Genomic DNA, 12,158 nt, shown 5'->3' on the forward strand with positions numbered 1-12,158 from the left:
TGCCATTTGTAGCTCAAGGAATGTTTTTTACGCAAAAGAAATGCTTGCAATGGATTCAGCATCATGACAAACCCCTAGTTAGACCCCTCACATCCTACTTAAATACCCAGATTTCTTTTTTTCTGGGTATTTTCCTCCTGTATAGAAAGTCGATGGAAGCCCAACTTGATTTGGCCGCTGTGGCGACCCCGAAGTATCTTTACTTTATGCTAAGTACATTTTAATACTGACACTTTTGAACTTTGACTGAAGTCAGATTTTGAATACAGAATACGTTTATGTAAAAAAAAAACTGAAAATGTGAAAAAACTGAAAGTGAAAAATCCCTTGAAGTCCAAAACCTGAGCACTACTGCTTTCAGGATGAGTGCAGCACCATGGACTAAAGTCAGCTGAGGGAAGAGGTCACGGTTCAGTAAAAACAGTAGAAACACCTCTTCCTTTAACATCTACCCCTCCATCTCAATTATGTATACCCTCCTACGATAAGCCATTCTCACAGATCTCTAGTATGCTGCTGTGCTGAGCCTCAGTGCTTCGCCCACACACATGCAAAAACCCAGCTGGCTTACGTAAGCTTGTGGGGGGGGGGGGGGGTTAGAATAGCAAAATAGCAGAGACAGAGAGGAGAGTCAGCCATTCAGTCAGTCAGTCGATGAGTGGTATTGCATCCGAGCAAAGAGAGATTTCCCGCTGCCTGCGCGTGTGCATGTACAGCACCCATGTGAGAGTGCGGATGCTTTTCTTTTGACTGGTGAATCCTTTTTCCAGCCGTGCCCCATAAGATCGGGCGTATCATCGAGGGCAGCCCGGCGGACCGCTGTGCCAAGCTGAAGGTGGGGGACAGGATACTGGCAGTCAACAGCCAGTCCATCGTCAACATGCCCCACGCCGACATCGTCAAGCTCATCAAGGACGCCGGCCTCAGCGTCACCCTGAGGATCGTACCGCAGGAAGGTAGGCATGCGAGGGGAGGGACTGCACCGCTGGTGGAAGAAGTGCTCACATTTATTAGTTAAAGTTAAAGTAGCAATACTGCAATGTAGATGTTATATGTAAGTAAAAGTTCGGAATTCAAAATGTACTTGCGTAAAAGTATGAAAGTGTTATCAAAATGTACTTAAAGTAACAAAAGTAAAAGTGCAAAATGTTTGAAAATAGCAGATCTACTGTAGAAGCTCACTGTTGTGAGCACGCTGACTCACATTAAAGTGGTTCATGTATGTTTTATAATATTATATTTTATATCTGCAAAGTAACTAGTACCGTAATTGCTGGACTATAAGCAACACCTGAATATAAGCCGCACCAGCTAAATTTAGAACAAAAAAAACTAATGTTTACATATAAGCCGCACCTGACTATAAGCCGCAGGTGTCCTTCCTGCTTCCCGCTAGAGCGCCCCTGGTGGCCGTTAGCTGTAAAAATCTATATATAAATCCTTGTTAAAGACCATTGTAAAACGAACTAACTGGCCGTTAGCTGTAAAAATCTCTATATAAGCCGCACCGTTGTATAAGCCGCAGGGTTCAAAACATGGGAAAAAAGCCGCGGCTTATAGTCCGGCAATTATGGTAACTAGTTTTCAAATAATTGTTTTGGAGTAAAAGTACAATATTTGGATTTGAGATGTAGTGGAGTAGAAGTAAAAGTATCGGAAATGGGAAATACTCAAGTAAAGTACAAATACCTAAAAATTGTACTTAAAACAGTACTTAAGTAAATGTACTTAGTTACTTTACACCACTGATCTCATGCAATAACGATATACACACACAAACATGCGATGAGGGCATTCAACTGCATATATAAGATTGGCAAAGATTTATGACTGTTGTTGTTGAGTCAGGGTTTTCATGGACATTGTTATATGGAGTGAGCAAAGTCTTTGTCATCTTTATGTATGCACTTCTATATATCATCGTTGTCGGGTGAAAACCTTGTATGTCCAAAACCGTTCGTTTTGCATTTATCATTTAAAAATGATTCAAACTAGTGATAACAGCCGATCTACAAGCACACAACGCCTCGCACCACGAGGCGTTGTGTGCTTGTAGATCTGCTGTTTTCACTATTTTTGTGCGACGGCCTTGTAAGATGAAGCAGGGCTTTACTTTGCGAAAGAACTTGGAGATGCGAGGTTTCCACCCGACAACAACGATATGTATATATCTCCCTCTTTCACCCTATCTCTTTCTCTCTCTGTGTCTTTGAAGAGGTATGGTCAGGGGAATTTGATGAATCATAAATAAAATTATTTTTTTGAAATTACTTACACAACAATGGAAAGGAACCTTAAAGTATGTGTGCTGTGCGTTTCCATCTGCGTATCATTGGGATTCTCCCTATGCTGTGTGCAAGCATCTTTTTTTGTTTAAAGAGGAGGTGCCATAATTTTGTACTTTTTCTGTTTTGTATGTGTCTATGGAGTTAACATCTCAGCAGCCATAACCCACAGCGACCCTCTTTAAGTATTTTTAAGCATCCTGTGCGATAGAATCACATTTACACTGCATCTAAAGACTCCACCTTTTGCACAAAAATCGCGCATTTTTACCCCAATGTTCCTAGCAGCTTCTCCTGAAGCTATTGTATTCGCACGATGTACACTTTGTAGAAAAGTAATGTGTGGGTTTGCTATGCAAATCTTTCCCCAGAGTGTCTCCTACGCAATTTTCGTCACCAAAGTATCAGGTTACAGTTTGCTTCAGCAGTGACGGGCGCGCAGCAGCGAGAGCCTAGCTAGCCGAGAGCCTGTATCTTACAAGAAGTTGGCGGCCCTTCGGCCCACTCACCTCTAGAGTTCGGCCCACTCACCTCTTCACAGCAACATACTGTCTGTCTGTCTGTGTGTGTGTGTGTGTGTGTGTGTGTGTGTGTGTGTGTGTGTGTGTGTGTGTGTGTGTGTGTGTGTGTGTGTGTGTGTGTGTGTGTGTGTGTGTGTGTGTGTGTGGGTGCGTGTGTGTGTGTGTGTGTGTGTTGCTAAAATGAAAACATTGAAATAATGAAAATAAAACATTGGCAGGCCTATTATAGTAATAATAATAACACAATTAGGCCAAAACTTTTTTTCAAAAAACTTTTTTTTTTCTCAAAAACTTTTTTTTTTCTCAAAACACTATTTTTTCTCTAAAAAAATGTTTTTGTCAAAAAAATATTTTCTCTCCAAAAAAGAACTACCGTATTTTCCGGACTATAAGGTGCACTTAAAAGCCTTTAATTTTCTCAAAAAACTACAGTGCGCCTTATAGTCCAGTGCGCCTTATATATGGATCATTCATTGACATTGACATTCCCTTTAGCACAGCTCCATCTGTTTGATGCATAACGCAACAGTAGCGTCTATTATGTGCGCCTTATAGTCAGGTGCGCCTTATATATGAAAACAGTTTGAAAATATACCATTCATTGACAGTGCGCCTTATAGTCAGGTGCGCCTTATAGTCCAGAAAATACTGTACCCATATTTGCCCATTACAAATCCATTTGATTGCTGGTATACCGTGAGGGCCCCCGGAGGGGGCCCGAGCTCTAGATTTGAGGGCCCCCGAAGGGGGCCCGAAATTCTAGTATAAGAAATTGACTTGTTACTCTAATAGACCCCTGGGTGTGGTTATATTTATGCAAATATGTCTTCCCTGTGTATTTGTGGTTTCTTCCTGAAAGCTGAAAGCCTCTTGAGTCAAAAGGCCCAACTGAAATACACCGCTTTAGTGACACACTAAAATCATCCCCTCCCCTTATTATCATACAACAACAGCTGTGGGCGAGGCTAACTTCAGGTGGGTGGTGCTAAGGTGAAAAAAACAGGTATACTTAATGAACTGGTTGGTGTGGTCACTTAAAAACATCATTTGAACACCTTTTTGAAAATAATCTTCCTCCTAGTATAATCATAATACACAGATGATTGTGTTTTAGAGCACTGGTTCTCAAAGTGGATTCCTGGTACTTTATGCTAAATTAACTCATACAAGTCTGTAACTCCGCCCGTATACAAATGGACCCTGACGGGTCCATTTGGTTCCATTTGTAGACTGTCAGAGTTAAGGGGAGATCTTGAAATGTAAAGGTTTGAGAAACACTCTTTTAGGGCAGTGGTCGGGACCCCCAAATTATTTTGGGGGGTCCCCAGATGATTGGCTTAATGTTGAACATTGTTTTCTCACTATAGAGGGTATCTGTTCATTTCTAAAGTGACAATTTAAGGACTTTTTAATACTTCTAAAATGACAAACTAAACATTGGCCACATTTTCAAATATTTGAGGCAGAAATTGTGAAAATAGCAGATCGGCTATTTTCACAATAGAGCCATGTTATAGAAAATGTGATTCCTCAACTCTTAGTGCCTGTCAGGGTGGGGGATCCCCAGTTAAAATATGGTTATTTTGGGGGTCGCCGCCGCCTGAAAAGGTTGAGAACCACTGTTTTAGGGGACGAAAAAATCACAGCAGCCCCTCTTTAACCCATTCAGAACGGGTACACATTTTGTGTTTCATTATTTTATGCTTTAACTATTGAAAAATAGCAGATATACAAGCTCACAGCGCGGCACTGAGTGCCGCACTTAATTTTGACCCGATTCTATAAGTGTCTTTTGAATCCTTCTAAGGTTTTTTTGAAAAACCTATATTTCTATGTCAGCAATCTGGCTATCCTTCGTCAAAGAAAAGGTCCTTTTCACTTAACTGGAGCTCACTTAGTCTGTTCTTGAGAGACTACTATGTCAGTGGTTCTCAAACCTTTTCATGTGAAGGACCCCCAAACTGATATTTATTTGACCACAGACCCCCATCTCAAAATATCTAGTTCCAGGGACCACCCAGAAGCAACATTTGAGTTACAACCGTTCGCTTTGAAAATACATACATATATTCAAAGATTTGCGCACGTTTTCATGACTTTTTCAAAAATAGCAGATCTACAAGCTCGCAGCGCGGCACTCGGTGCCGCACTGTGAGCTTGTATATCTGCTATTTTTCACTGGTTAAAGCAGTCAATAATTCTAGGCCTAAATGGGTTGTTAATGCTCTGTCGCTCCACCCGTATCCCCCAGGGTTGAGCAACCCCCCGTCGGCCCCCAGCTCTGAGAAGCAGAGCCCCATGATGACCCAGCAGCACAGCCCGGCCCTGCCGACCCAGCCTGGCCCGGCGGCCACGCAGCCCGGTCCTGCAGCCCTGGCTCCAGTGGCGGAGCCCAGCCCCCCTGTCAGCCAGCTGGGCACCGTGGTCACCCAGCCCAGCCCCGTTCCTCACCAGAGCCCCGTCAACCAGCCGTCCGCCCCGCCACCCCAGACCTACGCCCATGAAAACAGGTAAGGCCTTGCCTGTTGCCCTCTGGCCTTCGTGCCCATAACTCTTTTTGGCTCGAGTGCACAGTAAGTGCTCCTGTCATGTGCCGTAGGCTTTATACGATTCAGCTGTACGATTGCCTTGATCCTATGATGCAGTGTTATGCTTTCATAAAACATTCTACATCTGGGGAAAACACTGAGAAAACACTTACGGTACCCTTTCTCTTTCAATTTTCCAACTCTTTCTCTCTCTCTCTCTCCTGCCTGCTCTCTCATTTTCTCCTTGTGCTCTTAATCCCCGTACCCATTTCCTTCCTCTCTCATTTCTTTAGCTGTCCCCTTCCATTCTTATCACAAGTGATCTCTTCTTTCGCTCTCACCCCAATCTTTCTCACCGTTTACTTTTGCTTGCTATTGTTTTCTCATCCCCCCCCCCTCTCTCTCTCCCAGTTTCTTCTATCAACATCATGACTCTCAAGAACTTCTAAAATATTTACTTTAATACATATCTTCTTTATAGAGGTATGTTAAATATTTTAACAACAGAAACTGAGGGCCCTCCAAAAAAATCCACTGTGTCATTGCCCATTGCTCCAGTGTTACAGGTAGTCCAAATTCTTTCGTGCATACCAGTATGGGTCATCACCCTCTGAAGGGACTTTCTCCTGCTATAAACATTTCATACGATTTGCGTGAGAGGACACGGTTTTAATTTCCCACTCGAGATGCGTTCAAAGGCTGTTGTATGCATAGATATAGAAACGTAGATAGTAGATATGTACCTCATTAGGCGCTGCAGTTCATTGTCAATCACTACTACTGGCCAATCACAGTGCGTCCTCGCCAGGTCTTCGCTGAATGGAGTTGCATAAAATATAACTTATGGCAAGCTCAAAGCTGCTGCACATGCCCTTTATGAGTTCCCCTCCAGAATATGTCGCCCCGCGGTGACATACAGCCCCAGAATCCAACACGCCATACCCTTTTACGTCTATGGTTGTATGAACCTAAACAAGCCATCACCGTGACAGCAGGTGTAGGAGTAACTCGATTGTTTGTCAGATGGAAGTGTGCTCCTTACAGTGTGCGAAGCGCACACAAATTACACTGAACTGCTTAAAGGACAGCTTTGTTTTTTTACAACAAGGGTTCATATTTTAGATTGTAATTAGAGGAAATAAAAGACGAGTGTTAAAATGTTTTCATTTACTGCTTTCTATTGGTTTAGCAATTTTTTTATTTTGATTTCAGTGGGTGGGGGCATGCGTACAAGTGGCTAAATACGTATTTTTAGACACAATAAGCCGTCAATTTCTTTATTACTATTTACACCAGTCCCCACAAGTCACATCTGCCCATGAAAGATTGCAGTGAATCTTGGGAATGGGCTTATTGTGTCTAAAAAGACGATATTTATCCGCTTGCATGCATGCCCCCAACCTGGGGGCATGCATGCAAATCAAAATCGTTAAAATCACTAAAACAATAGAAAGCAGTAAATGAAAACATTTTAACACTCATCTTTTCTTTTCTCTAATGAAAAAAAAAAAAATATGAACCCTTGTTGTAAAAAAACAAAGTTGTCCTTTAAAGGGGAATTCAGTAGGAGTGCTTTTCTTATGCTAATCTGTTAGATGTTAGATGTGAACGTAGATGGGAGGATTCTAGCGTCAGTTTGCCTTGTTACGATCCGTGCACCCTCGTGCACGATGGACACCACGCGACCACGTTAAAAGGTAAGGAAAACATAACAGAGCGTGGAAGTGAACTACCAAAGTCAAAGTTTAATGGTGGCATTAAATTAGTTAATTTGTCGTACATGACATTGCGCACTGTCAATAACACATCGACAAGCGCCGTTAGATCTGCTATTTTCGGCACGGAGCGCCTTCGTACGACGACAACGCAGACAAGGCAGCGGCGCAGACCCGAGTCGCCTTTTTCCTTGACGCGACCAGACCCCTAGAGAGTAGGGCTGTCCTCGACGCAGGATTTATCAAGTCGATTCGAGTCGCGGGGGTTAATCCGACGCGTCGACGAATCGTTTATGTAAAAAAAAATTAAAAAAAAGTGGTGCTTTAAGCTTTTAAACCACGTCAACGTAATACAATAAAACAGCAATATGTTTTAAGCCTTTAAAGTGAATTAGATCCATGAACTACCGTGCATATTGAGACATGATAGCGGTGGACACTGGACATTAATGACGATAAGATTGCGTCCAGCCGTGCGTAATTTGCCGTGCGTAATTGTGAATTGTGGAGCAGAGTAGAACAACAGAGGAGAGAATAATGCATCTCTTTGACAGCATGTCGTGTATTATTTCCACAAGTTGTATTTTCTCAGAGCACCGCTGCTGTATCAAAAGAGCTATGTTGCCGATCTGGTGCGAGATAATAAAAAGAAAACAGTTCGCCCGTCGCTATTCCTCAGCCTGAGTCCAACCACCACACACCCACGGCAGTGAAAGTGAAAGCGCATCGCGCTGGCTCTGCTGCTTCTTTGGCCAGCTCTCAAGTAGAATAACAACTCGTCGACGCATTTCCTTTCCAAGCGGTTAACTTCAAAATAAGAGCTCCCTGTTATATGATCAAGGCAACTTTCAAGTCACGTGAACTGATTTTATTTTTAAGTCTAGTTTACAAGTAGTAGGAAGTATGGACTCAATAAGAATTACATGACAGTCACAGTCCAGCGCTCTCATACCGCACCACAGTATACTGGTGTGATAAAAAAATTATATATTTTTGACGGCTCGACTCAAACAATTGGCGTCGATTCCGGGGGCTTAAAACGACGCGTCGATTCGTCGATTTTTAGAGGACAGGCCTACTAGAGAGATAGAGAGTTATGACACTTACGTCGACTCCCATTGTAAGCGTGGAAAGCTAGCTTAGCCTAGCTTACTGGAGCCTGTTCTCATTCTTAGCGAGCCTTTGCTGCTCTTCAGCCCCGTCCGCCCCCATTATAACCGAGGCATTTTCACTCGCTGGTAAGTAGACTAAATCACGTCTTTTCCCCCCTTTTAATAATGTTGTCTACCTTGGAGAGGCCCGTGAATGCGTCAAAAGGGGGAAAAAAGACGCGATTTAGTCTACTTGCCAGCGAGTGAAAATGCCTCGGTTATAATGGGGGCGGACGGGGCTGAAGAGCAGCAGAGGCTCATTAAGCATGAGTACAGGCTCCATGCGACGCCACTTCCGGTCTGCGGCGAGATCAAAGCGTGACACCACTCTCCTCTAAACCAGGGGTTTTCAAAGTGGGTGACGGGGCACCTTGGGCTGCCGCGACGGCAGTCCAGGGGTGCCACAAGATAATTTGATAATATTTGGAATTTATTGGACACTTGAAAAAATATTTAGTATCATTTTAAACTTGAAGTAATTTTCAGTTCTAACCAAAATGGCTATTATCTCAACGTTTTCCTCGCAACATAATCACTAAAATATCGTCACTGTCGGGCAGAAACCTTGTATCTCCAAGTTTCAAATGTGTACCTGCCCTGCTTCATCTTACAAGACCGTCGCACAAAACTAGTGAAAACAGCCGATCTACAACCACACAACGCCTCGCGATGCGAGGCGTTGTGTGCTTGTAGATCTGCTGTTTTCACTAGTTTAGTAAATTTTTTAGATGATAAATAGAAATCGAAAGGTTTTGGACATACAAGTTTCACCCGACAACGACAATATGCTATAAGTATAAGGTGCTGGGAGTGAAAATTATAATGTAGGGGTGCCTCGGATTAAAAAATATATATTTATGGGGTGCCCTGAGACAAAAAGGTTTGGGAACCCCTGCTCTAAACCAGGCTGGACGTGACCCCCTCAACACCATTGGTCTGTTAGTTACAGGTCAGAGGTGAAGGCGAGGCAGGACGTCAAACCGGACATTCGCCAGGCGCCGTTCACAGACTACCGGCAGCCCCCGGTGGACTACCGGCACCCTCCCGTCGCAGACTACCGGCAGCCGCCCACGTTGGATTACAGACACCCACCCCTGCTGGACTACAGGCAGCTGTCACCTGACACCAGGCAGTTCACCATCCCAGACTACCGAATCCCTCCAGCGGTTCAAGTAAGGCGGTTTTACTACACGTTTGTCTCTAAGTGCTGATCTAGACCAGTGGTCCTCAACCTTTTCAGGGCTGCAACCCCCCAAAATAATCATATTTTAACTGGGGACCTCCCACCCTGACGAGCACTAAGAGTTGAGGCATTACATTTTGTAAAACGGTTCTATTGTGAGAATAGTGAGCATGTAGATCTGCTATTTTCACAATTCCTAGCCTCTAATATTTGACAATTTGGCCTATGTTTAATTTGTCATTGTAGAGGTATTAAAAAGTACTTAAATTGTCACTTTAGAAATGTGCAAATACCCTCTAAACCTTATGTTGGTTCATGTACTGTTGAGTGAGAAAACAATGTTGCACATTAAGTTAATCATCTGGGGACCCCTCAAAATAATGTGTTGACCCCCCTGGAGGGCCAGACCCACAGGTTGAGAACCACTGATCTTGACTAGTGGTCTCCAAACCCTTTTCATGTCAAGGACCATTATTTATTCGGCCTTTGAGCCGCGGACCACCTTTTGATGAGATTTAGCCTCTCAGACGCAAAGCTTGGAATATTTTGTTATCGTTGGATACGATTTTGTCCACAATTCCATGTGTATTGAGGTGAGAGATAGCAGGCGAAACGCTCCTCACAATAAAATAAAAATGTACATTCTCTAATGACTTCTTGTAAATTAAAGGAGTAGTTCACCACTTTTCAACCTGTCTTCATATTATAGGTCCTCACTAATGTTCATAATAAAATAGCAAAAAAATGTTTTATTCAGTCTGGGTCTCATAGGAGAGCTGTCAAATCCTTCTACCGGTGACATCATCGTTTGACAAAAAAATAAATAAATAATATTTTTGGAAAAAAAAATTTTTTTTAGATTTTTATTATCACGAGAACAATGGCTTCCACTTTAACATTGCAACTTTTTCAGAAATAGAAAGCCTGCAGTTTCTATTAGCTTGCATTTCCCATTGATGATGTCACCGGTAGAAGGATTTGACCCACCCACAGCTCTCCTATGAGACCCACACTGAGTAGAAAAATGTTTTGATATTTTATCATGAACATTAGTGAGGACCTATTATATGAAGATAGGTTGAAAAGTGGTGGAGTGCCCCTTTAAGTAATGCAGATGTTTAACAATAAACATTTTTGTCAATTGTCCAATTCATTGTTAACCTGACTTCGGAATCTGGAATCGCTCCCATCTAACGGCTGTAGGAGGCGTGTCCATTTTTTCAAGCTATTTAGCAGGTGATTGGATGGGGCTGCCTGTCTTATCACAGGCACGGGCCAGTCTCAGCGCTGCAGTGCCGATAGAGCCCGCCCGTAGCTGCCGCTGATTGGTCCGGACTGGGACTTTACGGGATGTCAACTCTCTTTAAGCGATTCCAGATGGTACAAGCAGGCATACTACGCACTGCTGCCACCTTCTGGCGGGGTCAGGTTAATTCATTGTAGTCATTTTAAAGACTAATAACATCGGATAAATATTAGAAATGCTTTATACAGTATCAAGGTTCAATGTTGTACTTTATTCTTACATCTTGAGTACAGGTACATAAAATTAAAACATCTTTTTGGTTGGACAATACAGCAGCATAGATAATAACAAAATAATGATAAAATTGTAAAAAAAAAAAGAAAAAAAAAGATTTAAAGAAAAGAGAGAGAGCAAAAAAAGAACAAAAGAGTAGTAGCTGCCAGTAGCTGCCAACCTAACGTATACAGCAGATTAGGTTGGTGCACTGCAGTTCAAGCATGATAGTGCAAGAAAAGGATAGACTGTATGCTATTGCTTCTAAGCGGTTTTCTACTGCCTCAGCTTCCCCAGGACTTCGACTTCTTCACGGTGGAGTTGGAGAAGAGCATGAAAGGCTTCGGCTTCAGCATCCGCGGAGGACGGGAGTACAAGATGGACCTGTTTGTCCTGCGCCTGGCGGAGGACGGGCCCGCCATCCGCAACGGGAGGATGAGGGTGGGTGTTGGGGGGTGTTATCCACCCTTTATGTATTACTGGTGCTAAAAACGTCCCTCTCAAGCGTTAGGCTCTTTTGTCAACACTCTGGACCAGGGGTCTTCAACGTTTTCAGGCCAAGGACCCCTTGTTGAGAGAGAGAATGAAGCAGCATTACAGGATCCAAATATTGTTCTTTTACTCCACTAAATACATTTTGTAGATTTTGATCATTTGAAAATAGCTTCAAAAGATTTGTATGCATTTGAAAACTTTAAATGGTACCTTCTGCATAATGAGTACTTTCTACTTTTGGTATTTTAAATATATTTTTGATGCCAACACTTTTGTACTTTTACTCAAGTAAATGTTGAATTCCGGACTGTTACTTGTAACAGGATATTTCTGTATTGTACTATTGATAAATTTACTTAAGTCCAAAAATTGAATACTTTTTACACCACTGACCTGCAGAATGTCGATCCATCGTCGCGCACCACCAAACTCTCTCTTTTTCTTTCTTTTTGCTCTCTCTCTCTCTCTCTCTCTCTCACCCTCTCTCTCTCTCTCTCTCTCTCTCTCTCTCTCTCTCTCTCTCTCTGTCTATCTTACACATGTTACAATCTGGGACTCCTGGGCTGATAGCCTGGCCTTCTGTGTACATTCCTTATCTGTAATGAACCTGTCAAGGATAATGTGTCCCTTCCCCGGGACGCATTACACTCCCTAGCTGCAGGTCAGACCCACCGGACTGCATCAACCCCCATGCAAACTCCGCTGGGTCTGGACCTGAACGGATCCAGTCGATTGAACGGCTCTTTGAAATTAACGATGGG

General features: G+C 42.9%; 1 protein-coding gene across 1 annotated transcript in view; it reads left to right on the forward strand.

Moving 5' to 3' along the window:
- Positions 1-12,158, forward strand: part of magi2a (membrane associated guanylate kinase, WW and PDZ domain containing 2a) — a gene marked incomplete at both ends in the record, with an annotated part of 355,201 nt that overhangs the window by 325,000 nt on the left and 18,043 nt on the right. The window contains 4 exons of the mRNA XM_080754102.1: positions 771-956; positions 5,058-5,316; positions 9,144-9,372; positions 11,191-11,343. Of these exons, the coding sequence (XP_080610228.1) occupies positions 771-956; positions 5,058-5,316; positions 9,144-9,372; positions 11,191-11,343 (827 nt within the window). The remainder of the gene's footprint in view (positions 1-770; positions 957-5,057; positions 5,317-9,143; positions 9,373-11,190; positions 11,344-12,158) is intronic.

Source organism: Nannobrachium achirus (genome assembly GCF_963921795.1).
Source record: "Nannobrachium achirus genome assembly, chromosome: 23".
NCBI lineage: Eukaryota > Metazoa > Chordata > Actinopteri > Myctophiformes > Myctophidae > Nannobrachium > Nannobrachium achirus.